Below are 14,734 nucleotides of genomic sequence, written 5' to 3'. Positions count from 1 at the left end.
ACTACTTTTTATACCATTCTAAACATAAAATGTTGTTACTAATATGCTCTGGTAGCGTAGTGGTTACGAATCGGGCTGCGAACCTTAAGGTCAGCGGTTCGAAACTACCAGCTGCTCCGTGGGAGAAAGATGAGGCTTTCTGCTCCCGTAAAGATATATACCCTCGGAAACCTTGTACAGGGTCGCTATGGGTCGGAACCGACTCGACAGCACTTAACAACAACAACAACAATACTCTGCCAGTGCTTCAACGAATCGTGGAAAAATATACCAAGATTATTTTGATATATTGAGAGATTGAAAATGCACAAAGAGTACTTGTTTTACTAAAAAGTTTGGTGAATTTATTAGAAGTATGTTAAATTTATAACAAGGTTTTAGTGACTGGAAATAGATTTTTTCTTTCTTTTTAAGGCAGTTTGGTGGCACAGTGGTAAAGAGCAGGATTTTAAATCCACCAGCTGCAATTCAAGAAAAAGACGTGGCAGTCTGCTTCCATACAGATTTACAGTCTTGGTTCTGTAGGGTCACTATGAGTAGAAAAGAACAGCAATAAGTTTTTGTCTTTTTTTTTAAAAAAAAACTTTTTTGTGTGTGAATTAAGGAAGGTTCCCAGAGCAGATCATTGATTTTACATCAACAAATCATATACTTCATTTCATCTCGAAGATCGTCACCCCCTCGTGTAGCAGCAGTTATCTTACTTCCTCCCTGTGATACTTATTTCCGTTCTTTCCCAGCCCTTTTGAATTTTGTTCTTTGGTAACTGCTGCCCTTTTGATGTTGACTAGTTGGTATGCATACCCCACTAGTGTTGTTGTTCCCCCTATATACCTCTACTGCTGACTGGAAACTGGGCCATGAGGGTGAGTTCAGCCCAGACCTGAAGAGTGACCAAAGGTCATCGTCTCACGTTCCTCCAGTCTCTTTCTGACCAGTAAGCCTGGTGTGTTTTATAAATTTTAGTTTAGTGAGTTCCACATTTTTTTCCACTCTATCCAGGATCTTCCAATGTGGTCTCTTTCAAATTCCTTTCAGTTGGTAGTGGGAGACAGGCACCATCTAGTTCTGATCTCAGGGTCATGGACACTGATGTTCACGTGGTCCATTAGTCCACTGGACGAACTGATACCAAGCATCTACAATTTTCATCACTCTTCTTTTCTCTAGACAGGGAGAGACCAGTAGTTGCACCTTAGATGCCACTCATGTGCTTTTAAGATCCCAGATGCTGCTCACCAAAGTAGGATGTAGAACATTGTCAATTTTGCACCCTGTAGTAGTAGCTGTGTATGATAAGCACTGGACTGCAAACCACAAGGTCAGTGGTTCGAGATCAATAGCTGATCCATAGGGGAAAGATGAGATTTCCTGCTTCCCACAAAATTTACAGCCTCAGAAACACTAGACAGTTGACATGAGTCTGAACTGACTCCAATATGTTCTACCACGTTCATGGATATGTTTATAGCCTCCTCTGTGAAACCTTTATATATTTGTGGGTGTACTCACACTCTCCCCCACCACACCTGCTCAGCTTGTGTATCTGTCCATGTATCTACCCATAGATCCCTGTTATTGCAGGATTGTGTATTTAACAGTATTTACCTCTCTTTAACTCTTGCACTCTTCCCTGTGTCTTCTGCTACTTTCATCATTCTGCCAAGCTACCTCTTGTATATTGCCTTCCCTATCCCTCAAGTTAACATGAGTCCTGGTTTGGTGTGTGAGATAAACACTGGGCCACAAGGTCAGTTTGAACTGCAAAGTCAGCAGTTCAAACTCACCAGTCACTCTTTGGAAACTATACAAGGTTGCTATGAGTCAAAACTGACTGTATGACACTTCACAACAACAGCCCTCTAGCCAGTGAATTACTACTTTCCCATCCATGGTAACCATCAAAGAATGTTTCCTATAGCATGAAAACCTTTCCTTGCCCTTTTTACAACAGTGATCTCATACAATTTTTGTCCTGTTGTGATTGACTCATTTCACTCAGTATAATGTCCTCCAGGTTCATCCATGTTGGACAATGTCTAACAGATTCATTGTTAATCTTCAACATTGCACAGTATCGTATTTGTGTGTGTGTACCAAAGTTGATCCATTCTTCTGTTGATGGACCCTTAGACCATCTCTATCTTTTTGCTATTGTGATTGATGCTGCAATGAATATACGGTACATATTCATGTCATGGCTCTTGTTTCTTGAGCATATATACCAACCAGAGTGATTGCTGGGTCATAGTTCTATTTCCAACTTTTTGAGCAAGCACCGTACCATTTTTCACAGTGATTGCACCATTTTATTTTCCCATCCACAGTGTGGTAGATCCCTGCCTCTCCACACTCTTGCCAGCATTTGTTGTTTTCTGTTTCTTCAAACTTTGCTATTAATGATGGGGTAAGATGATATCTCCTTGTTTTGTATCTCTCTGATAGGTAATGATCGCGAGCATATGTTTATTGGCCACCTAAATGTCTTTGATGAAGTGTCTGCTCATGTCCTCTGCTTATTTTTTAATTGGCTAATTAAATTGGCTTTTAATTTAATTTAATTGGCTTTTTCTTGTTGAAGTGTTGAAGTTTTCTGTAAATTTTAGAGATTAGTCCCTTGTCTCATATGTCTTGCCAGACATTTTTTTCCCAGTCTGTGGGTTCTCATTTTACTCTTTTGGTGAAATCTTTTGATGTACAGAAATGTCTAATTTCTAGGAGGTCCCAGTCATCTATTTTGTTTTACGCTGTTTGTGCATTTTATGTTTGATAGTATATTTATGCCATGTATCAGAGTCCCTATGTTTGTGCCTATTTTTTCATTAATGATCTTTATAATTCTTAGTTTTACATTTAGGTCTTTAATTCATGTTGAGTTCGTTTTTGTACATGGAATGAGATGAGGGTTTTGTTTGATTCTTCTGTAAATGGATTCCCAATTTTGCCAGCACCAGTTATTGTCCCAGTTAATGTGTTTTGGCCTTTTGTCAAAGATCAGCTGACCAGAGGCATATTGATTCACTTCAGAATTCTCACTTCTGTCCATTGATCTATGTGTCTTCTTTTGTGCTGGTACCAGGCTGTGTTGACCTACTGTGACTGTGCAGTAGGTTTGAGATCAGGAAGGGAGAGACTCCTACTTTGTTCTTTTTTTGTGTGTCTCTTTCTTTTCTATATCAAGTTAGTGATTAGTTTTCCATCTCTTTAAAGAACGATGTTGGGAATCTGGATTAGGATTGTATTATACATAGAGAGAGATTGTTTTGATTAGTGTTGGGATGAGCATGGTATATTCTTCCATTTTTGTAAGTCTCTTAGTTTTTTGTAGGATTGTTTTGTAGTTTTCTCTGTAGGTTCATCTTTTCTGGTTAGATTCATTTTTGGGATGGCTATTGTAGGTGGTAGTGTTTTCCTGATTTCATTTCATAGCTTTCTTTAGTAGTAAAAAGGAATCAAACTGATTTCTCTATGTTGATCTTGTACCCTGTTACTTTGCTGAATCTTTCAATGAGTTCCAGTAACTTTCTTGCTGAGTCTTTGGGATTTTCCTAAATCATGTTATCTGCAAATAGAGTTTTTACTTGTTCTTTGATAATCTGTATGCCTTTAATCCCTTCTCTTATAGGACTGCCTAAGACTTCCAGCACAATATTGAATAGGAAATGGCAGTAGGTTTTTTTAATGTCTTTTTTTGGCTAGTAAAAATAAAAAGAAATTTAAACTACAAATCTAACTTTAAATTATTGATTTTATAGTTAGTATTAAAAGATCATGTTAATTTAAAAGTTATGTTAATCTTTTTGGTTCTGTTCTTATATCTAACAGAATGTTGATCAGTATATATATCTCTATAATGAGACTATTGCTTAATGAAACTATTACTATTTCCATAAATAATTTTGATATAACCTAGATGCATAGGGGAGTCCTGTAGGATAAACACTGGACTGCTAACCACAAGATCACTGGTTCAAACCTACAAGCTTCTCCTCAGAAACCTTATGCAAGATTTCTCTGAGTTGAAACTGACTTGACAGCACTCAACAACAACAACAACAGATGCATGAGAGAACATTCATTTTACAAGAGAATCTATTACAAGGATCTAGTTGTATAAGCAAACTTTTCCATTTAGTACTGTTACATGTTTTCATGTCTACATAGTAGGTAGGAAAAAGCCAAACCAGAACTGTGTGGTTCTGTTTAACTATAAGCTACTTTGCATGTTGTCACCAATGATGACCTATAAATCAGGCAAGTCTGACTCAGCCCAAAATACAGCATCTTGACAGCAAAGCTCAGGTAAGAGATTTCTCCCAGGTGACCCACGGAGAAGAATAAGATGGTTTTTAAGAAAATCCCCAGGCAAGGTTGACAAGTGGTGAATGTTGTTAGCGACCTGATAACTAACTTATGATTTAAAATTTTTCAAATGCTGCCTATATATTGGAAGGTACAGATTTTGCTGTGGGCTAAATGAATGTGGAAAAGTGAGAACGTTGTAGTGTGGAGACCTTAGTTCTGGTCCGCACTCTGCTCCTAGTTTTGCAATGCCAGTCAAGTCACAACCTCTCTGTACACTGATTTGCTCATTTGGAAAATGAAGGATGGACTAAGAGGAATTCTAAGGTTTCTTCCAGCTCTAACATTCCATGATTTATTTATGTTTGTTTTTCAGTTTTTGCTAGATATGATTATTTTTAATATCTCTGAAAGTTGACATTTTTATGCTCAGTAGAGCATCTAGAATCTCAAGATTTTATCATTGCATCCTCATGATTTATTTCCGAGAAAAGCTCTGAGACAGAAACCTGAGATTTTCCCAAGAAGTGTGTTTGTTAGCTGTGCCCGTATGTGGAGCCCGGCACTAACAGTCTGTGTTGTTTTTTACTTGTATTCAAATTTTATAAACATATCCAGATTCCACTAGGACTCTTTTCCTGATTCTCTTCATCTCTGCTTTTTTTCCTTCTTTCTGTCATTTTGTGATTAATTTTCTTCTTTGAATAAAAGGTGACTCTATGTAAATGTTATGATGTTAATTAATGAATTTATTGGAAATGCTCAGCAGAAAAAAACCTTCTCCTTGATGTGTCTCCAGAGACACCATGTCCTTTTCCCAAGAATTACCCAATCTCTTGTTAAAACCTGAACCTTTTCACTACTCATGGTAAATATAGACTACTCAGATTTCATCTCAGCCAAAGTTTAAGATATTTAAATGATCTTTCAGGGTCAAACCACACCCCAAGGAATTCTTATATGTAATTAACTTTGATGACATCTGCTTTACTTTTTGGTAACTTGTTAATCAGCTCTGGTTTGGGACTCTGTGATTGTGAGAAATGTTGTAACACAGGTTTAGTACCCACTCTGCCATCGTTTGGCAGCTTTTGCCATATGTGTTCTTTATCACTTACTCTCTAGAATTCCTGGCTTGGGAATTTCCTAACTTTTTCCTCTTAGCAACTTTTTCTTTTTGACATAATCTTGGCTGGTTTTTTATTTTCCAGAAATTTTTGTGTATCTTAGTTATTTTAGGCCATTTGGTCAGTAATTTGGAATCCTTCATTTCCTATCCTTCAGTTTTAATATTTAATTGGGGCTATCCTGGTGTGGTGCTGTGAGTTAATATGCTAGACTGCAAGGTCGATGGTTCAAGCTCACCAGCCACTCCTTGGAAACATTATACAGGGTCGCTATGGGTTGGAACCTACTTGAGGGCACTTACCAGCACCACCAACATCACACTTAAAAGCTGTGGTAGTGTAGTGGGTTACACATTGGACTGCTAACCACAAGGTCAGCAGTTTGAACCCACCAGCCACTCTACAGGAAAAAGATGACGCTTTCTGCTCCTGCAAAGATTTGAAGCCTCTGAAACTCTATGCAGGGTTGTTAGGAGTCAGAATTGACTCCACGGCACTAAGAACAACTAGTTGAGTACCATCGAGTCAGTTCTGACTCAAGCAAACCCTGTATAGGGTTTCCAAGATGTGGTGGTTGGTTTGAGCCACCAACCTTGTGGATAGTAGCCCAATACTTAACCTACAGCAACACACCAGGCCTTTTCACAGAAATTGGAGCACACCCTTTTGTACTTGAATTTTAGTGCTTAGAGGCTGCTCCTCCCACTCTTCAGTTTTTGCCTGTACTCAAGCAGAGAGAGAAGTGTCACACTTACTGAATCTTACCCACAAACCTAACAACAGACATACCAGTTGCCTAAGTAGATTCTGACTCATGAAGACTCCACAGTGTATCAGAGTAGAATTTGCTTCATAGAGTTTTCAATGACTGATTATTTTGGAAGGAACTCTCTAGGCTTTTCTTTCAAGGAGCCTCTGGGTGGCCTTACAGTGCTCATTTTTTGATTAGCAACTGGTTTTATGGCTCATTTTCTTTGTATAGGCTAAGCATAAAGAACAACCATTCACCCCCCTAAAGGAGATGAAAAATCAACCCCCCAAGAACTTAACAGAAAGCTCTATTTCCTTCTTTTCTGGAGATCATTCTAATCATCAACTCATAATTAGATGTTCCTATTGCTTTTCTTTTCTGTATTCTTCATTTGTTAACAAATGCGCTTTTGGTAGATAAATGTTTTCATTCTCCAGCACTAGGGAAAAATACAAGCCAAGTTTTCTGTAAGGTGCAGTTTAGAAAGGGATATTGTACAGGCATGCATCCAGGAAGAAAGGAAAGGACAGAAACTAATGTTTGTGTTTGTAAACCAAATATCCATTGCTGTTGGGTTGATTCTGATTCATGGGACCCTATGGGACAGTGTAGAATTGCCCCATCATGTTTCTAAAGTTGTAATATTTAGGGAAACACATTGCCACATACAAGGTGGCTTCAGAAAGTTTATGGGGAAAAATTCCATTATCTTTGAATTCCATTTTTCCATATACTTTTTGAAGCCCTCTCATATTTCTCCCACAGAGTGGCTGATGGATTCCAGTTACCAGTCACTCAACTGGTTAGCAGTTAGTCCACTTAACCACTGGGCCACCAGGTTGCCTTCTTGTACTTGGTAGTTCGTAAAACTTTAATCCTCACAACCACCTACAGAGTAGTTAATATCTCAGTAGGACATAGGAGGAAGCTGAAACTCTGCGAGGTTAAGGAACTTGCCTAAGGACATAAAGCTAGAAAGGACAGAATCAAGATCAAAACTCCAGGGTGTTAGGACAGAAGGAAAAATGCTCTTTTCCTACAGCACTACCCTTGTTGTTGTTGTTGTTGTTAAGTGCCGTGGAGTCAGTTCTGACTCATAGACACCCTGTACAGGGTTTCCAAGGCTGGAAATCTTTACGGGAGCAGAAAGCCTCATCTTTCTCCCGCGGAGCAGCTGGTAGTTTCGAACTGCTGACCTTGCAGCTCGCAGCCCGATTCGTAACCACTACGCTACCTGGTTAAACACAATGGCCCTGTAAAGTCTGTGGTACTTACATTTTTACAAGACAAAAAGCAATAAAAGCAATGCTGCTTTAAAATATCAGATGGATGCAGATCTCTTCTGAAATACGGAATGTGCTGGTGTGGGCCCTCCAGGGCATAATGCTTTATTCTGGTGTTCCGTGTGGGGGGGAGATGTATCAAAAACTAAAGCAGATACACTTTATTTAATATACCTAAAGCCACCAGCCGCTCCTCGGAAACCCTATACAGGGCCACTATGAGTTGGAACCGACTTGAAGGCACTTAACTACAAAACAACGAAAGCTCTGTGTAAATAAAAATTTTCTAATTGAGAGTTGAGTGTCTCACTTAAAGTTATAGTTCATTTTTTAAAAAGTAACTTTACTTTTTGTTTTTAAAATATACGCAGCAGAACATACACCAAGTCAACGATTTCTACAGGTACAATTCAGTGACACTAATTACATTTCCTAAATTGTGCAGCCGTTGTCATCCTCTTCAGAACTGTTCCTTCCCCATTAGCATAGGGCTTGAGGGGCTTTAAAGAATACCCAGAAAAGTAGGATTAAGAGAGAACAGAATTTTTCCACACTTTTTGAAGCCCCCTCATGAAATCACTGCCCACTAAACTTCCTCTCTGACCTTTGGAGATGGTTTGGCTTAGCATAGTAATCAAGGCAGACAGTCTTTACCAATCAAACTTGTTTTGTTAGAAGAGGAAGTTAGGGGATGTTTTTGGTTTAAAATTTAGGGATTATTTGGGAACAGTAGTTTTGATGGTTTTCCCAGCCTCAGTGGTTCCAGAAAGTTAGTGAATTTTCTAAAGCATATAATTCTTCATTTTTAACCTTGGTTTTGTCCTGGTATTGATTATGCCTGCTGAGAGTACATGATCATTAACTAGTTTGTCATTTCTCCAACATGTATTTGAATATTGTGGTATTTCAGAGTTACTCAAACTTTAATTATCAGCATATATCTTCACGGTCTTCATCACATCTATGTTTCATCAGAAGGAAAATGCTCTTTTCCTTAATATTAAAAATTTTTTCTTAAAATCAATTCATGTTTTCTCATTAAGTATATTTATTTTTAAATGAAACTTTATATTACTACTGTAAATGTGAGACCAGTAAACTTAATAATAAAGAAACATTAACAGTAAAAATATTAAATTCTAGCCAAGAAATCACTACACTGAAACCAAAAACAACAAACCAAAAAACTCATTGCCATCAAAACATTTCCAACTCCTGGCAAGTCTAAAGGACAGAGTAGAACTGCTTCCTGAGCTTCCCAAGGCTAAAATCTTCAAAGTACGCTTGCCACATCATTCTCTCATGGAGTGCCCAGTGGGTTCAAACCACTAACCTTTCAGTTAGCAGTACCATGCTTAACCACTGTGCCTCCAGGGCTCCTCAGGTAGGTACTATTGCTGTAAGACTTGGATCTGAGGGCAGATTAAGAAGCACTCTAGAGCAGTATGGAAGGTACTATCAGAAGACTGGAGTTGTATCTTTCTAAACACATGGATTAAGACAATTGAAAGAGGAATAACTTTCTCACAAGGTGACTCAGTGTTTTTTAACAGTGTTTCCTGTGTATCATTGAAAATCTTCTCTTACCACCCACAGAATATTGTTAACCCAGCCAGTCTTGGGAATGAGCTCAAAAACAATTTATCAAAGCAGAATGTGTTTAAAAGCAAATGGTGTCTATTCCTTCCTGATCTGGCCAAATTAATAAACTTAGTTTTTTCCAGGTTAAAGAGGGAATGATGGACAATAGAAGCTACTCTAATCTACCAGACAAACTGCCCGTCTTCTCTGATTCTGTTCACTTGCCGCTGACCAGGTCTTTCTATCTGGACCCTATGGTCACTTTCCACTTGTACCCTGATGCCCCGGTGCCATCTCCTTACTCTGAAGAGCTGCCATTGCTGCCTTTCTCCAGTGACTCTGTGATCATGGACAATTATGGCGAGCCCTGTCCCTTCTCTTTCCCAATGCCTTATCCAAATTACAGACGGTGTGAATACTCCTATGGGCCAGCTTTTATCAGGAAAAGGAATGAACGGGAAAGGCAGCGGGTGAAATGTGTCAATGAAGGCTATGCCCAACTCCGCCATCATCTGCCAGAGGAGTATTTAGAGAAGCGACTCAGCAAAGTGGAAACCCTCAGGGCTGCAATCAAGTACATTAATTACCTGCAGTCTCTTCTGTACCCTGAAAAGGCGGAGACCAAGAAGAACCCTGGGAAAGGACTTCCCATAATGGCAACTGCAAGCTGCCATACTGACCCCATTTTTAGAATTGTTTGACTCAGTGTTTCCAAATGGAAACAGATAATTTCACAAAATGGGGTCTCTTACAGCATCCTTCAATAGTTTTCCCTGAATATAATTTCTGTCTGGGCAGATAGTTCAAAGGTTAACCTATGTTGGCTATTGCTTACCTAGATTTGAGATGTACTGGTGTGGTACTCTGGGCTAATGTGCTAGAATGCAAGGTCTGTTCAAACTGCAAAGTCGGCAGTTTAAACTCACCAGCCACTCCTCAGAAACCCTATGTATGGTTGCTATGGGACAGAACCAACTTGACGGCACTTAACAACAACAAATAGTGTGGTATTGTAGGATAAGTACTAGACAACAAGGTTGATTTGAACCGAAAAGTCAGTGATTGAAACTCACCAGCTGCTCCTCCGAAACCCTGTATGGGATCACTATGAGTTGCACCTGACTCAACAGCTCTTAACAACAGCATACATTACCTTATGTAGATTGAGAAGATGGCTTAAGTTTTGGTCATCTCTTTCCAGATTTTAGGGGGCAGAGGGGCCCAGGATTCTCTCTCCCTCCCATCCTGTCCTTCTCATACACTTGTCCAGAGTCTCAGCATGGGAGAACCTCTCAAACAAGCACTGAAAAGTATGATTAAGGACTACTTGCTTGTCATGCATTTTGCAGAAGTTTCATGTTAAACAATCACAATGAAGTTTCATGCTAAGCAATCACAAATCTCATGATTTGTCAAAGTTTTATGGTTTTTATTATTTGGAGTTAACAAGAAGTCTATACATTGTGTCCATGCCATAATGGGGAAGTAGCTAGGAACTAAAGCAAAAATTCTTTACAAAGCCTTGCTGTCATTTGAAAATATTTCAGAGTCACATTTTTGCTGCATGCTGAAAATTTCCCTAGACAACTTAGTATTGGGGTTGAGAAGGCAGTTTCTGGAATCCAAATGTCTTGGTTTAAATTCTGACTCCACTTCTTCCTTTCTATGTCTCAACTCCTCATCCACAAAATGAGAGCGATAATAACAGCAACTATTCAACCTGATGCTGAGCAAATAATCTGAGATGCTGGCTTCTGTGACGAAAAATGTGGCATCAGGATTGGAGGAAGACTCATTAAAAACCTGTGATATGCAGATAATACAACCTTGTTTGCTGAAAGTGAAGAGGACTTAAAATAATTACTGATGAAGATCAAAGACCACAGCCTTCAGTATGAATTGCATCTCAATGTAAAGAAAAGAAAAATCCTCACCACTGGACCAATAAACAACATTCTTATCAACGGAGAAAAGATTGAAGTTGTCAAGGACTTCATTCTTCTTGGATCAACTATCAACACTCATAGAAGCAGCAGTCAGAAATCAAACGACGTATTGCATTAGGCAAATCTGCTGCACAAGACCTTTTTAAAGTGTTGAAGAGTAAAGATGTCAGCTTGAGGACTAAGGTGCGCCTGACCCAAGCTATGGCATTTTCAATAACCTCATACACATACAAAAATTAGACAGTAAATAAGGAAGGCCGTAGAAGAATTCATGCTGTTGAGTTATGGTGTTAGAGGAGAATATTGAAAGTTCTATGGGCTGCCCATAGAACCAACATACCTGTGTTGGAAGAAGTGCAGCCAGAGTGCTCCTTGGAGGCCAAGATGGCCAAACTTCGTCTCTCATACTTTGGACATATTGTCAGAAGGGACCAGTCACTGGAGAAGGATATCATGTTTGGTAAGGTGGATGGATGGTCAGAGAAAAAGAAGACCCCTCAGAGAGATGGACTGACCAAGTGGTAGCATCAATGGACTCAAGCATGGCAACAGTAGTGAAGTTGGCCCATGATCGGGCGGTGTTTCATTCTGCTGTGCATAAGGTCACTATGAGTCGGCACCGACTGGATGGCACCTAACAACAACAACCCCATATGTTGGAGTCCTGGTGTGGTGCTGTGGGTTAATGTGCCAGACTGTAAAGCCATTTGAATTGCTCACCAGCTGCTCCTTGGAAACCCTATACAGGGTTGCTATGGGTCGGAACCAACTCGACAGCACTTTACAACAACAATAACACCCCATATGTTTATTTACTGACACCCACCAGCAGTTTAGGTCTCTCTGTCTCTCTGCCTCTCAAACCCCATGGTTGGACTTCATTTTGATGACCACATTGTCTAAATGTATCTGCTTGGTTTTCAAAATTCCCTGCAACCTGGCCCCATCTCAAATATCCACCTTGAATTCCCAGATATCTCATTCCCCTAGAAAATAAAAATCAGTCTTGCAAATGCATAGAATGTCATCTTTCTCTTCCACATTGCTATCAAAATCTCACCTGCCTCATTTAGGAATCCAGCTACTGCTGGAATCTTTGGTCTTTGTGGTAATAACTCTGACTTTGTGTACCAAATAACTCAGCTTTTAGATATACAGTCCGGGGCAATAGTTGTTCTCCTGAGTACAAACCCACAAAGTTCTGTGAGATAAATTATCAGTTGAGATGCTTCTGGTGCCTTCTGAGACTTAATTGTGGGAGCTAGGTTTGCTGACCCATGGAGCTAGAGTTGATTGCCTTTGAGCCTGAGGCTTATGGTACAGTGGTATGCCCTTTTAGGCATTTATTGACAGTGAGTGGAGCAGAAGCTAAGAGGCTTCATGACTAAGAGGCTGAGGACCAGTGAGAGGCCTGCCTGCAGTCATGACTGAAGAACTGTGACTTGAGTATTTCTTATCCTGAATTGTAACCTGTTGCCTTCCCTTGTTGTTGTTGTTAAGTGCCATCTAGTCAGCTCCGACTCAAAGCAACCCTGTATAGGGTTTCTGAAGAGCAGCTGGTCAGTTTGAACCGCTGACCTTGTGGTTCAAGCCAACCTTGCAGTCCAGTACTTTATCCCACAGTACCACACCAAGACTCCTTAATAAGCCCCATAATTGTGAGGAAAAAAGAGAAAAGGAAGAAGAAAAAAAGTAACAAGAAGGAAAAAAAGATGCTTTTGGTTGCAAATAAAGTAATAAAAGCTACAACCCAAACTAGCTTAATCACTGAAGGGAATTTACTGACTCATATAAATGAAACATCTCACAGTAGGGCTGTCTTCTTTTCTTTAGATCAATCTTCTCTGTCTTCTTCTTCAGGATCCCAAAATGACTGTGAGAAGCTCCCAGAACAACATGCTTTTTAATTTATGTACAGGAGCAAAGTGAGAGTCTATATCCCAGAATTCCCAACAGCCCTGGGATTCATTCTGATTGGAGAGGCTCAGAACATGCTCATTCTTAACAAGTCCCTGTGGCCAGAGGGATGGGAACGTGCTGACTGGAGCTCACCCCTAGAGCTGAGGGTCCAGCCAGCTTCTAAATACAGGGATCCCCAGAAACAGGAAACTAGGCAAAAGGGTGGAATGAATGAAGAAGACACACCCATTGATGTCTCTACATATTTTGGGGGGACTTCTCCACTGAACACAATGCCAGACACATAACTGGCACACAGTGACTGTCAAGATACCATAGAATAGCAACCTCCTTCTATGGATGTTTGAATAAAGACTCCCATGCCCTCCAGAACATAGGTCATTCCTCATGCTGCCATGTCCTGCCACTATTTCAGTAACCCTTGAAAACTGCTCTACTGAGAGTCATATAAATATGAAGAATAAGAATGTCTGAGCAGTAAGAGGATATAAGGATCCTCTCATTTCACAAGATTTGGGGAGGTGGAATGGCTGATCCAAGTCCTACAACTGGAGCAGAATCTGGACTTGTTCCATTTGTCTATTGCCCCACCACACAAGTGGTCACCACACCCCATCTCGTCACCAGAGTCCTGTCTGTTACAGAGCTTGCCCACAACTTCCGGTTCTTTTGTTTTAAACAATGGAAAACTTCTATGTTAGAATACCTAGATCAGTCAGAGGCTTCCCTCTTCTCTTAGCTTCCTTCTTGCACAGAGAGAAAGCAGATAGACAGCCTTGAGTTTCTGTTGAGGTCAGTTCTCGCCTTCACAGGACCCCTGAGATCCATGGGAGTTTCTGAATGTGACGGACTCTTCTAGCTATGAAGAAGTCTGCATTTTGGGAAATGAGGCTACACTGGCCTTTCTTTCCACTTCCCTGCCCCCCAGTATCTTCAATGGGAACAGTGAAGAACTACCATACATCACCACCCCCATGGCTCCCAAGATGTCCCCCTGGACAGCTGCCCTGCCAGGTCCTGCCCCAGTCCTTCCAAGCCACTCCGGTCACCCTTCTGCACATGCTCAGTCACTCACTTGACCACGTGTTCCTGCTGGCTTGCATCCATGGCAACCTGCCTGGCAACCAGGAGTCAGTGAAGCTGAGGTCCTGAGGCCCAACTGTCAGAGGGCAGAACAGAGGCTGAGGTAAAGGTGTGGAGTTTGGGACTGTGAGTAAGCCCCTTTAAAGGCCAGACCTGTGCACTTGGGCAGGGGCAGACCCTAACAGGATTTGGGTGGGCTGAGGCAACAGTTTGATCTTGGACCCTGGGGGGCAGCTGTTGTGTGTGAACAGTTTTGAGGTGGCTAGGCTCTGGGTTCTCAATTCAACCAGAACAGGGTTAGTCCAGTAGATGCTTGGGATAGGAGAGGAGTTTGTGACTTGGTGTAGAGGCTTGTTGCCAGAGTCAGAGCTGTTAGGGGTCCCTTTCATAGGGAGGTCCGAAAGCCCACTGCCATCATCAAGTCGATTTCAACTCAGAGACCCTATAGGACAGAGTATAGCTACACCATAGGGTTTCCAAGGCTTTAAATCTTTGTGGAAGCTAAGTGCTTAGCTTTCTCTTGTGGCAGCTGGTGAGCTCAAACTACCAACTTTCCAGTTAACAGCTTCCTCTTACTGGGGAAGAGGAAGGAGGGAAAAAAACAACCAACATTCGAGGGGCCTAAAAAAGTACTATGGAAAAATAGCATTAAAAGCTAATGGAATTTTCCACAAACTTTTTGGAGTCCCCTTGTATATTGAGATACTTATATGCCAGGTGCTTTACATATATTATCTCCGG

The 14,734-nt window shown here is 40.6% G+C and overlaps 1 protein-coding gene across 1 annotated transcript; it reads left to right on the top strand.

Moving 5' to 3' along the window:
- The first annotated feature begins 4,262 nt into the window (after nucleotides 1–4,262).
- Nucleotides 4,263–9,789, top strand: ASCL3 (achaete-scute family bHLH transcription factor 3). Its single transcript, XM_006872989.1, has 2 exons — nucleotides 4,263–4,302; nucleotides 9,188–9,789. The coding sequence occupies exon 2, from the start codon at nucleotides 9,200–9,202 to the stop codon at nucleotides 9,743–9,745; it is 546 nt and encodes a 181-aa protein (XP_006873051.1). The 5' UTR covers nucleotides 4,263–4,302; nucleotides 9,188–9,199; the 3' UTR covers nucleotides 9,746–9,789.
- The last annotated feature ends 4,945 nt before the right edge of the window (nucleotides 9,790–14,734 follow it).

The sequence above is a fragment of the Chrysochloris asiatica genome, unplaced genomic scaffold (assembly GCF_000296735.1).
Source record: "Chrysochloris asiatica unplaced genomic scaffold, ChrAsi1.0 scaffold00219, whole genome shotgun sequence".
Classification (NCBI taxonomy): Eukaryota; Metazoa; Chordata; class Mammalia; order Afrosoricida; family Chrysochloridae; genus Chrysochloris; species Chrysochloris asiatica.
This window is presented reverse-complemented; position numbering and strand designations above follow the sequence as displayed.

Coding starts and splice junctions, on each gene's coding strand:
- ASCL3 (XM_006872989.1), top strand. CDS start 9,200: ATGATGGACAATAGAAGCTACTCTAATCTACCAGACAAACTGCCCGTC.